The sequence below is a fragment of the Ursus arctos genome, unplaced genomic scaffold (assembly GCF_023065955.2).
Source record: "Ursus arctos isolate Adak ecotype North America unplaced genomic scaffold, UrsArc2.0 scaffold_15, whole genome shotgun sequence".
NCBI classification, from domain to species: domain Eukaryota; kingdom Metazoa; phylum Chordata; class Mammalia; order Carnivora; family Ursidae; genus Ursus; species Ursus arctos.
The window spans coordinates 199,134-217,938 of record NW_026622819.1 but is presented as its reverse complement, the minus strand read 5'-3'; the positions used below and the strand labels follow the sequence as shown (position 1 = coordinate 217,938).

The window sequence follows — 18,805 nt, the reverse complement described above, 5'->3', positions numbered from 1 at the left end:
AGGCTTTCCCTGCTTAATATTATTCCCCATTTGGTGAGGGGTGGTCCTCTCGGGGCACAGTCCACACCCCAGACCTCAGGCTCAGCTGCTGTGCGCTCACCCCAACCTGGGTCCCAGGCCCACAGGTGGTGACCGGTGGCCCCACTATCTACACGTCTCGTTAAAAACAAAGAAAACCGAGATTCCAAATACACTCAGAGGCACCCCCTGCACCTGGGCTACACTTCAGTGTAGGGGACCATGGCCCATGGGTCTGCGCTGCCTGGAGGGCCAGTGTAACATGGTCCCAGAGGGCTCAGCCTACTCTGAGACACCCCAAGTCTGCCTGGACCTCCCCATGGGAACTGGGGTTCTGCGAGCTCCCACCCCAACCTCACTGCAGCCTTCAGAGCATTGGAGGAGTTCAGAGCAGTGTGGACATGGAGGTCTGGACCACTTGGCCCTCTGAGCCCCTGAACTGGGGTGGAGGAACTGTGCCGGTGGGATGGAGGAAGGCCAGGCAATATCCAGGCAGGCGGGGCCTGTGGCATGCTGACTGCATGGCCAGTGGCAGGAGTGGGGGTGCGTCAGGAGCCCCCAGCATGAGTGCTTCATTCCCAGACCTCAGGCACAGGTCTGGCTGGAGGGTCCTCTCCTCCCTCTGACGGGGATTCTCCCTGGAGGGGCTGAGCCTCTTCCGAACACGTCACAGCTGTGAAAGGAAGGAGGTCGTTACTCACAGCCACTTGGTGCCCAGGGCATGCACGGCACAGAGCCCTCATCTGGGAGGTACTGGGGAGGCCTCGCACCCTACAGGGTGCTCTCAGACTCATGGACACACAAGCTTTCGAAGAAGCACTTGGGGCCAGCACGGACAAGGTCAGGGCAACAGAGACAAGAGTGTTCTCTGCAAGGCTGGCTGCCCTCATGGCGGGTTTGGCCCCTGGGCCTAGGCCGAGATGGAGCCTGCCGGGTGGCCACCTTGGCAGCACAATGTATCGGGGGTAAAAACGGTTCTGGCCACGAAATGTGTCAGTTCTGTGTTTGCCATTCTGATCTGAGAACACGAGTGCTTGTGTGGAGAGCACCTTCTGGCCGGGCTCCAGGGCATGGGCTATGAGTGGGTGTCAGGGAGGCCCCTGTTCTCAGGACACAGTGCTGGATCCCCCAGGAGCCACTCCTGACAGGGGATGCCCTGGAGGCTGGGGCGGGTGGAGGTGGTCTCCACTGGCTCCCATGGCTAGGCCTCGGGGGAGTGACCGCACCAGGGGCCAAGGGCCCCCTCCTGTTGCAGGAATACCTGAGCTCTCAGAAATAACTCCATGCCACTCTCTTGGGTGTGCAGTTTCCAGGGGGTTTAGGCAGCAAGGTCCTGGGGAGGTTGGTCCGGGGGCAGGGGGAGCAGGGGAACAGCCTTGCTGGCCAGGGTGCCCCTCCTGGGGGGCTGTTCATGTCCAGCCGAGTGTGCTTGGGAGCATGTGGGACAAGGTGGTGACATGGCCAGGCAGTCTGGCTGCTGCTGGCACGCGCAGCGCCTTCGGGTGGCAGTGGACGAGAGAATCCTCCCATTACTTCAGGGGAGCTGGGACAGCCTGCCAGTCAAACCACTGTCCAGAAGCCTTTGTTCTGGCAGGAGAGGAAATCGCTGACTACAGCCCATGTCACTGGTCATCGTCAGTGACGTGGGGCGTGTGGACTAAAGACCCGTCCCCCACGCTCTACGCTCAGCATACCCTCAGACTCGGTCCTTCCCTCTGATGCTGCCCACAAGCTGGACTGCTGTTTCCCCAGAACTGGGAGGAATGGGGGTGCCTCCCCAGAACCAGGACCGTGCCTGCCAAAGTGGGTATGTGTGTGACCTGAGGCTGGGTGAAGGTCAGCTGAGATCTCTGTGAAAGAGACTGGTGGCTTCCTCTCTGAGTGGCCCCTTTCCCTGGTCACCCCATCCCTCCCTCTGGGGGGATGTGTCTGTGTGTCCATGCAGGGCTGTGTCTGGGCTCTCCCCTGCTGGCTGTGGGCAGGGAACGGCCAGTCCACAGGCAGAAAGACGCGCCAGGATCCCTGGGCGGGTCCTGAGCCTCTGGGGGGCGGGGGGTCTCAGGAGAGGGGACTCACCGTCGTGGTGTACTGGCTATGCATCTGTGGCTGTGAGCCCCTCCTGGGGACAGCAGGGGAGGCGCTCTGGTGGCCCTCCTCAGAGAACAGCCCTGGGAGCCCGAGGCCACTGTCCCCCGACGACGTGCCCTCGGTCACTGCAAAGAGGGGCTGGGTCAGTGCTGGTTGCCCCTCCCACCTCTGCGCTCAGCACTCAAGGCCCCCTGAAGCGTGTAAACAGAGATGAGGTGTGTCTTCTGTGTGCAGACGGCTGTGAGGCTGCGTGGGAGCAGACGGGACAGCGCCGCTGGAGGCCAGACACCTTCATGAGTGAGTGGCTCCCGACCCAGCTTTTCTGAAATCAGCAGACTGGGAGGGAGGTGCTCGGATGGCCTCTCCTCCAGCAGGAACCCTCGGGCTCTCCAGGCAACTCAAAGGGGAAACACAGAAATGAGGCCAAAGAAAGGCCGCGTGGCTTAAATAAAGAGCTGGAGCGGGTCAGGACGAGGTCTCCGCCCCAGAGGGCTGTCAGAGGCCTGCTCGGTGTCACCACAGACGAAGCTGTGAACGGGCTCTGCCGTGTAGGCACAACTCCCGTCGGCTGGCGGGGGCTTCGCCACAAGCTTCTGTGCCGGGATCACAGCACTGTTTCTGCACGGAGCTGAGGGTGGCTGACAGAACCCTCCTGCACAGGCCCTGGCGCCTCGTCATACATCTGGGCTCCGTGGGAGAAGAGAAAGCCCCCCTCCACACTGGGGATGCGCCAGCCCACGTGGGAGCTAGGGAGAACGCGGCCAGGAAGGTGCAGTGGCTCTGGGCTGGCCATGCGGGGGCGCCCCCAGCCGTGCTCCCTGTGGGCGGTCAGGGACCGAGGTGGCTGCTGTCCCGAGCAGGTGTGCAGCCCTGGGCGCACCTGGGCACCCCAGCAGGTTTCAGGCGTAACGCCTCCAGCTGGGCAGACACGCGTCTGTGGCCGGTGGTGCCCTCTGAGGTGTTGTCACGGCGGCAAAGGCACACTGGGGGCTTGGAAGGACACGGGTCCCGGGCAGTGTGGCCCCAAGGAGGGGCCTCACCAGGGCTGCGGTACCGTGGGCTGGATTCTTCTGGGAAACCGGACACCTGTGACCCTCCACGTCACACCTGTGGTGATTCCGCACACCCAGGAGGCTGCGAGAAGCAGCCACGGCGGGCCCTGCCCACAGCCAACACAGCCGCTCCCTCCAGGCGGAGCAGAGTGCAGGCCGGCACTCAAGAACACGGCTCCGCGGGGTGTTCAGGGAGCGCACGGCTCTCGGTGCGCGGTTGGGCAGGGTGGGTGTACGAGCCCGGCCGCGAGGCCCTACAGCACGGACACAGTCCACGCAGCACACGTGTGTCGCTGCCAAAGGCTGCTTGTGCCCCATTCCTACTCCCTGCAGTCTCGGCTATGCTCAGCCGTCATCTATTTTCCCCTTAGTCCTTCTGTTCTCTGTTCTCCTCTCTTTCTACGTACTTTAGGGTTGAGCTATTCGTAGGATCATTTTATCCCGTTGGGTTTAGCTGTAAGTGTTTGTGTTGTTATTTTAGGGGTCATTTGGTGTTTAGGGTGTATCTAACAAATTAGACGCCTCCTGTGATATTACACGCCTCCGCCACGGTACAGAACTGCACGTCTCCACGCGTTCTGTGCACGCACATCCCATCGGCCTCAAGGGCACGACTGTTGTGTTCCCTTTACTGAGCTTGTTCAGACAGCCCACTGTCTCTTACAGAGATGTCGCTGGAAGACTCTTCCTTTCTGCCACCTAGTGTCTCTGTCCTTCTCCCTGGAGAACGTCCTTTAACCTTTCCGGTCTGCTGGTGAGGAACTGTTTCAGCTTTCGTACGCGTGAAAATGTCCTCCTTTCACCATTTCTGAAAGACATACTTGTCACGCTGAACTCTAGTTTGGTGGTTTTTCCTTTCAGAGCATTTGAACTGTCCCTCCCTGTGTTGTCTGCGACGAGAAATCTGCTGCCTCGCTCCCTGTGCGTGTGCACGGAACACGCTGGCTCTCTCTGGCGGCTTTCCAGACGCTCTGTTCGTCACGGGGTTTCCAATTTGTCACGCGCATCTATGTGTGCTGGGGCTCACTGGTCTTTGGGCCTGTAGGTTTACACCCTTCACCAAATCAGGGACATATTCAGCCACTGTTCCTTCAAAGTTTTGTTGTCCCTCCATTTTGGGGCTCTATTACGTGTTTATGAAGCCACTCAAAGTAGTCCCACAGCTCACTGATCTTCTTCCTGGATTCTGTGTGTGTCACTTTGGACGGCTCCTATCGATACGTCTCCACTAAGTCATGCTTTCTATTAGCTCTACCCAGTGACACGTTCACCCTGAGTACTGCCGCCTTTTATTGTGCGGAGTTTAGTCCATCCTACCTTCCCTGTTGTGACAACATTTTGGACACCAGGGACACAGAATGATGGTGTGAATGCCAGGCCTGGCAATTCTAACAACACATCAGTTCCAGCTGGTTTGGCCTGAAGGATTATTGCCCTTATGGTCTGTTCCCTACTTTCTTGCATGCCTGGTACCAGGCAGTGTGTGTCTACCCTGTCGGCTTCTGGATATTTCTGTAATTGCTCTGGGATGCAGTTAGGTTACCTGCAAATGCCCTGCATTCATGGCATGGTGGGAGGTCAGCAGGAATGTTCAGTGCAACACCCCCTCCTGAGCAAGCCCTCCTGAGGACCTACCACCGCCCTGGGGATGCGGCTGCTGCCCATCTGCTACTGGGAAGAGGTGCGTGTTGGGGGTACTCTCAAGTCCTCCAGGGCCACCGGCCGGGACAGCCTCCTCAGGTGTGGTGCTGACCAGCACTCTCCTGGACCCAGACCCTGGAGATCTGTCACTGCACGGGGCTCCCCTGATCTGTCCTCCACTGGGGGTCTGCAGGCTCTCCGCTCTGCACCCGGGGGCTTTCAAGGCAGAAACGGGAGCAATCACAGGGCTCACATCACAGTCTTGTCTCTCAGGTCACTACCTTTGGTGCCAGATGTCCTATGTCTCAAAATCTCGTTTCATATATTTTGTCTGTTTACATTTTATCTGGTTTTTTTTGCTTGGTTGTTTTAAATCTATTCCCCGTTACCTTGTTTTAGGTGGAAGTGAAAGTTTTTGTTGTTTTTTAATTAAAGAATAATGATGATGTGTTTGAAGACTTTCGTAAGTATATAAAAGCAAGGGAGTTGAATGACCCGGTGAGCTGCCCCCCACCCCTGGAACCAGCTGCTGGAGGCTGGAGCGTGCACGGCTCCAGAGCCTAGGCGCACTCACGCATGGACGGCGGGCTCCCCGTCTCCTGCTCCAGCTCATCCTCTTCCTCCAAGCAGGTGCGCATGTCGTAGGGCCAGGGGCAGTAGGCGGAGCTCAGCAGGGCTGGGCTGGCACATGCCTGCAGGCTCAGGGGCCCCAGGGCGGACGACTGGCTGCCAGAGGAAGAGGTACTGCTGTCCGAGATGGTGGAGTGTGGCCTCTTAAAGGGGGCGGCGTGGTCACTGGGGGGCACAACCACGGGTGCTCGGGTCCACGACTCTGGAAGGGGACAGAAAGCACTTCGGTCTGGCTTTTGCTCCCCAAGTGCAGCCCAGACCTGAAAATGAAGTAGCCATCTGGGAAACTGACCAGGTCCCTCCCTCTGCAGTCGGGTCAGGCACGACGTGGCCACCACCCATCCAGCCTGCTGTGCCGGCTTTTGGGGGCCGCGGTGAACACCAGGGGCTGCGTCTGAGTCAGTGGGACAGAGTGAGGGGGAGGGCTGAAACCGTGTTACCTGCTCCCTTCTTGACAGCCCGGTCACTTATGGCTGCGTTGCTGGGCTGGATGTCCGTGAACGGTTTGTCGCCTATCCCCATTGACACCATTTCTTGCATTCTGACTTCTAAAACAGAATAACGCAGGACAACTCTCCAAGCAACTGCTTGGCTTTAATGCCACTCTTGACACTCTGCACCCGACACCACCCATGCAGACCAGGAGCATGTCAGAGCCTGGCTCAACACCCTCCCCCCCCTCAAGTGCTGCTGGGCGGCCAGAGGAGCTGGGGCTCCCGTTCTGGTACATGCATCTGGTTTGGCCTCACAGTGGCCTTTCTCAGGGAGCTCAAGGAGCGAACAAGAAAAAGGAGGACATGGGACCCAGGAACTGGGTGTCCAACTGGGGAGAGAAGGGAGGGGTCCCCTGTCAGCATGAAGGACAGTGAGCCACTCAACAAGACCAGCCTGCAAGGGGCACGTGGCTACAAGAAAGACTGACAGATACTGACATGTCTTTGAATACTGAGCACAGTGTGAGAGTCTGAGAATGAGTTACTCCTTGGTAAAACCAAGCAAAGAAAACCAAAGATAATGATTATAGTTGGTGGGGGCAGTGGGGAGGGAGGGGTGGGAACAGAGGAGACTGGGGAGGGTAATGGGGACCGGGCCAGAGGGACTTCCTGCTCCTTGAAAGGGCTGGGTCCACTCTAAGTGGACAGAGGGGCCAGTGAGGATCTGAGCACAGCTGCAGTGCACACGTATGCACACACGTGTGCGTGTGTGTTCACGTGTGCATGGGGGGTCTACCCCTCTGAAGGAAGCTGCTGTGGGAAGGCTGTACTGCATCTCTGACAACAGGTCAAGACTCTGGCCAGGGTAGCAGCTGCGAAGGGGTCAGGTGGTCGTGTTTCAACATTTGGACATTGGAGCCCTCGGGGTTTCTCGGGCTTCGGAGTCAGAGCTGACGGAGTGCCGGCTTGGAAGGGCCGCTATGCAGACGGCATCTGTAGCAGCCAGAAGGGATGAAATGCCGTCCTGTGGGTGTGAACAGGAGGTGCCCCAGTGATGAAGTTGGGGGGGGGGGGAGCAACCGAGCGGCTGACTCCCAGGAGCAGGAAACCTCGGTGGGTCCTGGCACTTGGGGCATGGTGCCTGACAGAGGAGGGCCCTCACCTCTAGGGAGGCCACAGGCGGGCCATCAGCCCAGCGTCCAGGAGGGCAGGGCACTTTGACAACAAGGTGAGGTGGAAAGCAGGGGGCCTAAGGTGTCATGGAGCAGTATTATGACAACACCTCTGGGATTGCTGTGGGGTGAGGACAGAGGTCTTGCTCATATACAGGTAAAGGGCAAGTGTGTTTGTGTGCTGATGGAAGGGTCCATCCATCTCCACGTGGATGGAGGGGGCTCTCCAAGGGCCACCCGCCCCAAACACCTACCCAGGTCAAAGCCCTTAACTCCTGGACTCAAACCCCTGCCTGAACCCAGCCCCTAACCCCTGACCCCAGCCCCCTGCCCTGAACCCAGCCCCTAACCCTTGGCCCCAAACCTCTCCCTCAAAGCCGGCCCCCTTAACGTAGAGCCCTCTTCTGCCCACCTCTGTTCCGCAGAGCCTGCCGCCACAGGATTTGCCCTATCACGTGGGTCCAGGCCGTCTTGACCTCTGCAGAGCTGGCCTGGAGAATGTAGGTGTCCTGGGACTTTCGCCGCCTGCGGAACCAGATCTCAAACCTCAAGCCGCTGTCTCCGACGTTCTCTGTCATCCCAATCTCTGCTGTCTGCACCATAAGCAGCAGGTGGCGGCAGCGTCAGCAACCACCGATTCTCACTTGAGCTACTGACCACTCTCCAGCTGACCATCTGACCCCAGCACCTCAGCGCTGGAGCTCCTTCACCCAGACACCAAACGGTGGGGGATGAACTGGCTCCGTCTTGGAGCCTCGGTTTCCCCACTGGAGAAAGGGAGGCTGGACTGGAAGGTTCTATGGTGCCCTGGGGCTGTTGCACTGGACGGGGCCTCAGGACCCTCTCTGGTGTGCTCCTCTGTATTGGCAGGTAAGGGGTTACAGGTGTGGGCTCCTCCTGGGAGCTCAGAACCTCCGTAGGGTGAGGGCCACACCTGGAGACTGGCCCAGGGGAAGGCCACCTCCAGTGCTCGCCTTCCCCACAATCTGAAATGAAGTTACCAGGTGAGGGGACTGTTTTCCAGCCACTGAACCAGCACCAGTGGGACTATAAAGGACAAGTATCTCCTAGTAGCTTTCAAAGCTCAGACACTGGACCCCAGGAAACAGCAAATATCCCATGTCCCTGCTCGTACCCAGCAGACCAGGACCTGACACCCAGTGACGTCAGGTGCAAAGCAGATGTGTTACCTTGAAGGACTGTTTGTACGTATAGGTGTCATAGCTCCCGTCCACCTTTTTGGTCTTGCTAAACAGGATGAGGTCTTCAAAGAGGAACACGTGCCTCAGAGACTTTTTCCTTCCACAGCACACGATAAACTCGTCCTGGCACCTCAGCTGCCCCTGCTCCTTCAGATTCACCTGCAGACAAGCAAGCCTCCTTCAGGGACCCTTGGACCTGCCCTGACCCCACCCCGACCCCCCGGGGAGAGGAAGGGACTGGAGGTGGAATTGGTCACCAACAGCTAGTGACTCACTCAGTGACGCCTGTGTAAGGAAGCCTCCGTAAAACCCAAAGGACAGGGCTCGAGAGCTCCTGGGGGTGAACGTGTGCGGTGCCCTGGGGGGGGTGCAGTGCCCCTCTCCACATACCTGGCCCTGTGCCTCTCTTCCATCTGGTTGTTCCTGAGTATTGCCCCTTAAAATAAACTGGTGATGGTAAGTGAATGGTTTCTCTGGGTTCTGATGGTCACGACTGACATGTGCAGTGTGTGTCGGGGGCCGTCTGGTAGGACGGAGCCCTTCACCTGTGGGATCTTACCCTACGTCCAGGCAGATGGTATCAGGATTGAGTTGAGTTATAGGACAGCGAGCTGGTTTCTGAGAATTGCTCAGAGGTATGGGGAAAACCCACACATGGAGCTGGTGCAGAACTCTTAGGGCCGGGTAGGGCTCCCGCTCGTCTGCGTGGAAGTTAAGCTCTTCAATTTTACTTGACTTCCCACCTGAACGCCCTTGTGTCCCTTTTAATGGAAGCCCCCTTGTTGATGTGGTGCTAGTCTTAGTCCCGATGGGGCCAACAGGGAGTCAAGTGATGGATTCTGCACCTGAGCTGCCCCCTAACCCCCAGAAATCCATCCAAGCTCTAGTCCGGGCTACGTGGGAGGACGTGGCCTGCACGCCCTGGCCAGGCTACTGTTCCCTTTGTGGTGTGTATCCCAAACCACAGACACCGTTGCTAAGTCTCTCTCATGACCTTCCAGCCCAAGGACAGCCCTGTCCCGGGGGCTGCCTGAGAATGGTTGGTTCAATCCCAAATGACTTGGCTGGGCCTGATGAATGGAGGGATTCTGGGGGTGCCCACACTTGGGGTTCCCTGTGTCCTTCACAGCTGTCCATGGAGAACTATACTCCATGCCAGACTCCACCGCTGCTGCTGGCCACAGCCACGGGTCTGCATTCTCTAGCTGAGCCAGGGGTCCCACCTTCAAGCCCAGGTGGGGTCAAAGGGCAGGGCATCGGCACATCCCCAGCTGTGCCCACACATAGGCCAGTTCACTTTGCAAGGCACCCGGGGTCAGTCAGTGGGAGAACAATCCATGTGGGGTGGTGGCCTGGGAGCCGTCGTGCATTGTGGCGGCCAGAAGGGCCCAGGCTCAGATCGCTGCTCATGAAACTCTTAATGCTGTTTTTAGCAGGGCATGCACATTTTCGTTTTGTACCGGGAATTCTGTGGCTGTCCCTCCGGCTGTCAGAGACAAGGGGTTCTGCTGGAGAAAGGGCTCCTCTTCTGTCTATGCTGGTCCTGTCATGCCACCGTGTGCGGGGCATGGACACCGGGCCTCTGCACCCCAGCAGAGAAGCTGGCGGCACGGAATAAGCCAACGTCGGTCTGCTCCAAGCCTGACAGCCAAGCTCAAGTTTTCATACATCCAGTTGTTTTAATGTAGCCCCAATGAGCAGATGGTTAGCCATTTAGAGCCTGGCACAGTTGCCTGGACATGAAGCCCCTCTCTACTGCCCTCATCCGGGGGCCCCTTGGGAGGTCGCAGGCTTCAGGACACTTCCCCAGAGGATAGCTCATGCACTCTGACCCCAGGCCTCATCTTTCCCGAACTCAGGAGAGCCCATCAGGGCCTCGGGGCACTTACGTCACAGCCTCGGACAGCGTCCATTGCCAACAGGTCATTTCCGTGGCGCAGCTGGAAGCGGACCACGTCTTCGGCGGCCCGAAGCTCGCCCAGCTCCTGCTCCCAGGCGGGGCAGCAGCCAGCCTCCCTGACCAGGTCCTGGAGGAGCAGTGCATACTTGCCCATGCGCTGCACGGGCTTCAGCAAGTAGGAGGCCAAGTCCATCTTGTCGCCCAGCTCCCGCTGCTTGTCCTGCAAGGGCCGGGGTGAGAGGGTCAGCATGGGCCACGGGGCTGGGCAGCGCGGCTCGCAGGGTGGGGGGATGACCTTGAAGAAGGCGTTGCCATGGCTGCAGAGCAGGGCGTCCGACTGGGGCTTGTTCTTGCTGTAGAGTGCATACATGCCAAACTGTTCCTCCTGCAAAAGGGGAGGGCACCGTGCACCTGAGTTTGGGGCCCAGGTCCGAGTCTGTGCCTCTGCCCCCACCCTGTGTGTGCAGTCCCCCCGCGGGCATGAGACAAGGAGGCTCCATGCTGCATTAAGACCATCTGGGCTTCCCAGCACGTGGGGACACGTCAGGTTGATGCCAGAGTTCTAGAATTGGTCTTTACAATACAGGGTTTGGGGGAAGAGGCAGAGCCTGGCCTGGGAAGGGGCATGGAGAGTGTTTGCTCATTAACAGTCAAGAACCAAAGTTGTGTCAACATTTCAAATTTTCGCATTGTTGTCAATATAAAGCAACACAGAGTCCACCTTACGGCTAAAAGTACCTTCTTAGAAATAGCTGAAAAGATGCAACGTGGGATATCTTTCATCCTTGGGCATTTCTGTTGTGGTAATCTACAGGTGATAATGCTAGGGCCAATGTCTCATCTGCCCACTGCCCAGATGCCACCGCATCCCCACTGCCTAGCACACTGCTCGGGAACCACTTGGTGAAAGCATTTTCTTTTCGGACTGAACTCAAAATTTTATTAAGACCCAGATAGGGAGATGTTCATATGCAGTTGAGAAGACCCTTATCAAGGAGAGAGCAGCCCTCCTCGAGTCAACGTGCACATTCCACGAGCTTCCGTCGAAACCCTGATGGGGCTGGCTGCATGCAGGAGGACCGCGAAGGGGACCGGGTGGGCTGGTGCAGGACGCAAACTGATCTGGGGAATTGCGTTGGGCCGACTACTCCAAGTGGTGAGGAGAGGGATGTGTGTGACCACGCAGGTGAACCCCCATGTCATGCGGCTCTGGGGAGCCAAGGGCGCCTTCAGGCAGCACTGAGCCAAACACCCAGTGTGATCAGACCCACGGGCTTCTTGTCTATTTTGGGCGTCTGTTTATTGACGGGTCTGAGGTACTGTTAGGGACACATTTCCTAGGCCTGATCTGCTGTGGCCCAAATCACCTGAAACGTGGCCTCACCAGACCCAGCCTCTTCGAGGGCACCCTGGGCTGATGTCACCTCCGCCTACCACATGGGAGTCTGCTGTGTGGACCCAGAGCCTGAGGGGGGGGACTCACGTGTCTCAGGAACCCGCGGCCCGCCGCCAAGGGGCAGTGCTGGCAGCGCTCCAGCTCCGCGAGGAAATGCTGGCGGTGGAAGTCATAGAGCTTCTCCAGGTTCCCAAAGACAACGCTGCGCTTCCCTCGAAGGTCCTGGGGCAGGTCTGTTCTTTCCATTTCCGGAAAGTAGTTGTCGATGACATACCCTAAGGACCTAACATACTCCCTCTCCGTGGAAAGCATCTCGGCCATTATGTGCTGCAGTCGGCTGCTGGAAGACAGAGAGGTGGGTGGACACTCAGGCCGGCGCGGGCCTCGCTCCGGGCCTCGCGCGACCCTTGGTCCGTGTTATTCCTGCTTCACACGGAGATAAGATGCTCTGCGAGCCCAGAGGAATATGCGTGATTAGACACGGGCAGGAGACGCACAGTAAACAAGAACTTTGTGATTACGTGTCCTGTTGAGCAACGAGTCCTGTCGTGTGCGCTCTGTTACCCGAAGAAGCTCCTTTGACGTTAACGAGTAAGATGAGAAATACGGGGGAGGGACGCACACCAGAAAGAAACTGGCTGCATGAAACGTCTCTATACTATTGGTCACAGCCCTTTAGGATAAAAGATCCTTCCATAAAGTGAAAAAGAGACTCCCAGGACCGCTCACTCCAGCCCGGGTCTTGCGGTCTCTCGTCACCAGATGTCTTGATTCCGGCACCCGCTGCAGGGAGGGCTCAGGCAGCAGGAAGACTGAAACACTGCAAAGAAGGCTGTGCTGGGGATTTACAAGGAGATGGTTTTTGATGCGCACGGACCGCTAACCTACCAGAAGGTACTTCTGAAAACTCAGCTTTAGGTGGTCGAGACGTCTGGCCCAGAGACCGAGGAGAAGCAGCTGGAGCTGAAGAGGCAGAGCAGGGCCTCGGAGCCCAGGACGGCGCAGAGATGGGCAGCGGGGGGGCAGAGGGCTCCCTGGCTCCTGCTGGTGTGGCATCCAAGCCTGGGACCTGTCTCTGTCGCACAAGGCCCTTCCGGAGGCACCAAGAAGAGCCTGGCCTGCTGGCGATGTGGCTCTTCGCCCGTCCCATCTGATGGCATTCTGCCAGCAACGCTCCTCAATTACTCAATCCGGAGGATACTAATGGGGGCTCATAGACTTTTTTCTGCCATTACTTGTATTTACTTGTTTGTTTGTTTCTTTTTTTAAACTAGAAAACAATGAAAAGCAACCAATGATAGAAAATCCACCTGTGGTCAGAAAGGCTGCTGAATACAACCCATCTACAGCTCGAGAGTTGATCCTTTCCACACTCACATAACAGACCTTACAAATACCTATTGTTTCTGTGGAGACAGCACCTTCTGGCTAGTTGGGAGCCTGCAGCCCTTGCTGCAGTGCTGGCACAGGTGGCCTGGAGGTCCCCCAATAAACCCGAGGCCCCAGGACCCACAGCACCCCTCCTGTCAACATTTGCTGAAAACAGGCATCCTTAAATATTCAAAAACAAAAGTAGCATGGTCTGGGGATTTGGAAATTGACACACGAGGACACAATGGCTAGGAATGTCTGGAGAAATGACTGCTGGCCAAGTGACAGGGACTCCCTCTGGGCAACTGGCAGAAGGCCTGGGTTTCCACAGAAGACTGGGTTAGTTAAATGCTCTCTCCTCTGGGTCCTGGTGGCTGAGGAGGACGTGCTCCCTCTCTGGTGTGCTGTGGAGTCCTGCTACCAGACCCTGGGTTGGTGGGTCCATGGCCTGTGAAAGGTGGAAGGGGGGACCTGTCTCCAGGGGCAAAGGCAGGACGGCTTCCCAAACCTGCTCCCTCCAGACCGAGGATGCCCACTGCAAAGGACTGGGGGCTGCTGGCAAGCAGTGGTCCCCCATCCCTGCGGTCTGTGCCTCTGAAACTTTCAAGATCAGCTCAGGGGAGCAGGAGAGTGGCTCCTCCAGGAGCCTTCCCAGGGATTCCAAAGCCCGGGGAAACCCACCCCGGTGCCACCAACCCTTCCTGTCCCAGCTCAGGCTTCGCCCTGAACAAGCTACACCACAGCTGCCTAGAACCTGAAACGTAAGGGCATTTCTCTGTGTGAGGAGGAAACGCGTCCACCCACCACGTGAGGGAAGAAAACGAGGGTGATGCCCCACCTGCCCCCGCCCCGCTCACTGTGAAGATGGACTGGCAGCCTGACGGCAGCCTGTGGTTCCAGGTGAGTGCGCTCCCTGTCATGAGGCCTGGACACAGTTCTTCCCCACTGTTCAATCCTAACAGTTGCTGAAGTCTATATTTTTACACACATTTTCTTAAAGATTAAACAAAGTCATACAGACCTCTCCATTCGGGCAATGGAGAAACACACACACTTCTCACCTCAGTGCTGAGAGACTTTTTTTTTTTGGAAGTAATTTTTAAGTAACTTCTTCATATTCCAGGTGTGATTTGGTTATTGTGATTTTTCTGTAAATGGGCCTCAAGTGATGAGAGCTGGTTGTTTAACCATCAGAGCGGGGGAGCTAGGTACGTACAAGCCACGAAAAAGGAAGCAGTTTTCACTGACCATGCTGAGCACGGGGAGGTGAGTAACATCTGGTCTAAGATCAAACACAATGTGCTGCCCGGACAGGACCCGGTGGACCCGGAGGGATGTCTGGGGAGTTTCTACTCTGTGAAAGGCTCTGGGTCTCTGGTACCACACCAACTGCTAGGCCCAGAGGTTGGAGGGGGGCCCACCTCACCTTCCTGCTTGCCTCCTCCTGTCCTCCTCAGAGCGGTGGGTCCTGGAGGGAGAGGACAGACTCCGGTTCCGAGTGACCAGGGGGCTCTCAGCATGTGGCCTTGGTGGGGGCTTCTTCTCGGAGGCCATGGTGCTGGTCACCTCTAGGCCCCTGATGAAGACCCCGGTGTGGCCTGGCCAGTGGGCATCCCTGGGGCCACTGTCAAGCTGAGCAATCTCAAAGCTTCGTGTTTTCCTCATAATTTTCTTCAGGGGATGTTTCCTGGGGTGGGTGGTGGGTGTCTGGTTGGGCTCAGAGGAGTAGGTGGGGCTGTCATGTGGGGAAGGCACGCCTGGGGCCAGATGTTCACCCTCCTGCCTGCACAGAGAGGCTTGTCCAGGGAGGCCAGGCAGCAGGTGGGCTTGCTCCCCAGCGTGGCCCTCCGGGTCAGTGGGGGGCATCCAGGATGGCTCACAGTGCCTCCTCTCGGCCCCCCGGGCAAGCTCATGCTTCAGGGGTCTCTGGTCCAGAGGCGGGGAGCCAGGGTCTGGGCTAACCTCAGACAGGGCCTCTTGGAAGCAGAGTCGGGTCTGTGGGCTCTGCAGCCCTAAGGCGTGCCACTGACGCAGCGCTCGCTGGCTGCCCAGGCCGGCCGCCACCGTGCTGGCCCCGGGGAAGCTCTGCGCAGTCAGCTCTGTGGCCTCCTGGTGACAGCTCTTCAGATACTCGGTGACCGGCTCCGGGCCCAGGTGCTCCAGGCACTCAGCGCACTGCTGCACCCCGCCATCCACCTGCGTGGCAAAGGAGGGCGGTGGTCAGGGCAGTGGAGGACTGTCACGGCCACCGCGGCCTTCGCACCCCACCGAATCTCATGCAGTTGACGAGCAGCTCAAGCGAACCTGGGTCGCAAACCTGGGTCACGCTCCTTCTGCTCTGCAGGTTCCCCCAGTCAAGGACCAGGGCGAGCCAGACGGCCAGAGCAAGAGGAAGACCCCTCCGCCCACGGAGGCAGCTGCCAGCCAGACTCGCCCCAAGGGCAGGCAGGAGGAGTTTGCGTCTGAGCCCAATGAGGTCCGACTCCTCCACAGCCCCAAGAACAGCAGGTGGGGTTGTCCCAGGGCCACGGGATGCCGGGCTGGACAGACTGTGAAATCAGTTAGTCCACACCTTTGCCTGGTGTGGGAGGCCATGACAGTGGGGCAGAGAAGTCCCTACCCCTGCCCTGATGCTCTGGGTCCCCTTGAGAGGAGCTGTGCTGCTGGGGGCTCTGGGTGCCGTCGGTTTGCAGGCACATGCTATGCGCCAGCGACTGTCCTGGGGTCTCCAGCAACAAGTGCACTTTTACAGCAGAGCAGGAAACACAGAGAAGTTCACCTGTTCATTTTGCTTGTCCATTTGGGACAACGAATAAATTCCCCACACGGTGGCTGAGAGCCTGGGGCGCAGTGTCGGGGTGTGCTGGCCAGCTGTCCCAGGGCACGGCTCACTCAGGCCTGCAGGGACAGCGCTCACTAAATGTCCACATGCAGGGCCCCTGGAGAGCACTCCACGGAGTCTCCTACTGCCTCATTGAAGTCAGACAGGTGGGCCCATCCGGCCAGCGCTCCCCCCTTCTCTCAGCCTGGCTGGCCGGGTGCTCAGGTGCCTTCCGAAGTCCCAGATCGCTTCCTCTGTGCCCTGGGAGCTGTTCTCCTCAATCAGCTGCAGCCTCTTCTGACAAGACGGCTGTAGCCCAAGGAACAAAGTACCAGCACAAGCCCGGTGCTTACTCTGTTTTTCCATGTGTGTCTTCTGGTGTGGACACACCACCAGCCTGTCGCGGAAGGTCGAGAACCCCCGCCATTGCTGCTGTCTGTTCTCAAGACAGAGCAGCTCCAAGAGGCCAGCGATTTCTCTCCTCTTTCAAACCACAATTTGATCTATGTAGGAAAAGAAGGCTTTATTTCTAAACGTGTGAAGGAGTCTGGTTCTATGATCGTGGGGGACAAAGGAAGCTGCAGACAGCACTTAGGGCTGGTTCAACTGGTTCCCGCAGCCTGCACACCAGTCCTGGTGCAAACACACCGCGTGTTCGCATAGATTGCACGTGGCTACACGGCAACGAAAGCCACACTGGGTTTTGAGATTTGTAACTGCCGTGTTTACCTATATGCCCCTTTCAGTCTGTGGATGGTTGAAGAGGGATGACCGCAAGTCTCCAAGGCTCAAGTGTGCAACTGGGCAGGCTGTTCGCAGGAGACGGAAATTAAGAACTTTCCATTTTGAAACTTGTTACTATGCTAAATATACCCCGGAAATATTGTTTGGGTGGTGGCACTAGGGTACTTGGGGGCTATCTGGGAGAGCTGGAGGGGCCGACGGCGGCCCTGCCTGCACCACATGGCTTCCCGTGGGGACATCACTCGTTCACGGTGAACACGGCAGGGGTCAAGACTTCGTTTTCTTGCAGGTTCTTGTTGGACGGCAATGCCAGGGATGCCTGGTTGTGAGGGCCCAAGAAGGAGTTTTTAGTGAAGCAGTGATGGGCTGGCTCCACAGCCACGGAACTGCCCTTAGTGACCCCCGGGCACAGGCAGAGGAGAGCAGAGCACACTCTCTTTGTGGACAGAGCCAGAGAGAAAAATGTCAAATCACCAGCAGCCTGAGAGCCTCAGGGTAGAGGAGGAGGAAACGGTCAGCGGAGTGGAGACCTCTCAGGGGTGAAGTCCCGTTTCCAACCTCATGAAAAAAGTTCTGGTTCGTTTCAAGATGTAAATGGGAAAATTCCAACCACAAGAGTCTTAGGATGGGATACATTCGTCGTTCTGTGACCTTCAGGTAGAAAGGTCATTTCAATCATAAGCAAAGTTGAAGGACAATGACAAACTGGGGAAAATAGTTGCCACAGAACCAGAGACTCAGTGTGAGTAACACGCATACTAGTGAAACTTCTCGGCTGCCAAGTTGGCCAGTGTGGAGACGGCTGTTTGTTAGGGCGTAAATCCAACGACCCACAGACAGATGAAGGAAAAGTTCACCTGTAGCATAAAAACTCCGAACGCAGTGACGAGGGCTTTATTTTCTCGTCAGTGAGGAAGGGACGCTCTCAAGGCTGCGACTGAGACCCTCAACTGGGGAGGCTGCTTGCAGGCCCATTCGGCAAATGTGTAAAAACCTCAGGAATGGTGGGCCCTGACCCAGCCTTCCCGAGCCTAGGAACCTGTCCGAAGCAAACAATCACCAAGTGCGAAAGATGCAGGCGCCGCGATGTGTGCGAGAGTGAGAAACAGGAGAGCCGGGCACTGGGGCCAGAACCGAACGAACACGGGGAGGACGGGCCCCCACACCCCACGGTGCTTGCTGGCATCCTGGGGACCCAGGCTCGGCATGCCCTGACAGTGGCCATCCCCCAACCCCGACTGCCCCGAAGGGACACACAGGCCTCCAGCCACACTCGACCTTGCCCTACACTGACTGCTGGCTGTGCCTGGGATCCTGCTTCACATTCACTTCTATGGAAATAGTGGTTGATAAAAGCATAAAGATTTAACTAGAAATATATGCAAGCTTTTGAAAAGGTTTTATACACATATGTATACGGAGAAAAGTCTGGATTATAACATACTACATATTGACGGTAGTTATTTCAGGAGCAGAGTTTCAAAACATTTTCCTCTTTGGCTTCTCTGCCTAGAGTACTTACGTGGCCTTGTCCCTCCTGGAGCGTCCTCACTTCCCGAAGTCCCTCCAGCTCCTGCAGACACCTGTTGGAGGCAAGGACAAGCCGATGGACCTCTTCGTCCACTTGGTCGTACAGCCTGGAGGCGACCTCGATGGCATCCCTGGAAGAGAAAGTGTCAGAAAGCCAAATCCTGACCACTAGCTGTTCATAGGCAATCACCCAAGCGATATGCTCTTGGTGGTAACCTAGGTAAAAGGCACAGCTGCACTCTTTGCACCCCTTCCATCTGACACAAACAGAGTGCTCCACGGAGGTCCCAGCCAGCGCAGGAACAGGAACCTGCCCGGAGCCACGGGTGCAGGTGCCTCACAGGTAGAAGGGAAAAGGGAGTGGGTGGGCACGGCACCCCAAGACAGAATGAGGCAGCGAAACATTCGGTTGGGACCTCTGCTGAATCCCATTATGATGAGTTTCGCCTTCCACTCGAGCATTCCAAGGGATCTGCTGCTTTTTTGGGAGGATACAAATGTAGATAGGCTCCGGTCCAAGGTGTGCCCATCAGAAAAAACAGAGGTTTGGACCCCTGGGAGATGCTGCACGTGACAGAAACGGGCATCACCCCCGGGATGGGCTGCCCCAGCATGACACTCACCGGCAGTCTTGGCTGGTACCAAGCTGCTCCCTCCTCAGCCGTGCCAGCATGGTGCCCCCTTCCAGCCGGAGGGCGACCAGCAGTGCGTCTTCCAGCACAAACTTCATCGTTGCTTTATGCTTGCCGATTAAGTCTGTGACCTCCTGCATGGAGTGGGAGAAGCATGCATAGAACCCTCTCCTC

The 18,805-nt window shown here is 57.5% G+C and overlaps 1 protein-coding gene across 1 annotated transcript in view; it reads right to left on the bottom strand.

Annotated features, from left to right (window-relative positions):
• Nucleotides 1-606: 606 nt before the first annotated feature.
• PLEKHG4B (pleckstrin homology and RhoGEF domain containing G4B) overlaps nt 607-18,805 on the bottom strand; it is an 83,450-nt gene continuing 65,251 nt past the window's right edge. Inside the window, exons 10-21 of the mRNA XM_057312137.1 lie at nt 18,623-18,765; nt 17,992-18,130; nt 14,331-15,100; nt 11,621-11,873; nt 10,433-10,522; nt 10,127-10,357; nt 8,226-8,396; nt 7,448-7,628; nt 5,870-5,977; nt 5,374-5,631; nt 2,095-2,231; nt 607-691 (exon numbers count right to left, since the gene is read on the bottom strand). Of these exons, the coding sequence (XP_057168120.1) occupies nt 686-691; nt 2,095-2,231; nt 5,374-5,631; nt 5,870-5,977; nt 7,448-7,628; nt 8,226-8,396; nt 10,127-10,357; nt 10,433-10,522; nt 11,621-11,873; nt 14,331-15,100; nt 17,992-18,130; nt 18,623-18,765 (2,487 nt within the window). The 3' untranslated portion in view covers nt 607-685. The remainder of the gene's footprint in view (nt 692-2,094; nt 2,232-5,373; nt 5,632-5,869; nt 5,978-7,447; nt 7,629-8,225; nt 8,397-10,126; nt 10,358-10,432; nt 10,523-11,620; nt 11,874-14,330; nt 15,101-17,991; nt 18,131-18,622; nt 18,766-18,805) is intronic.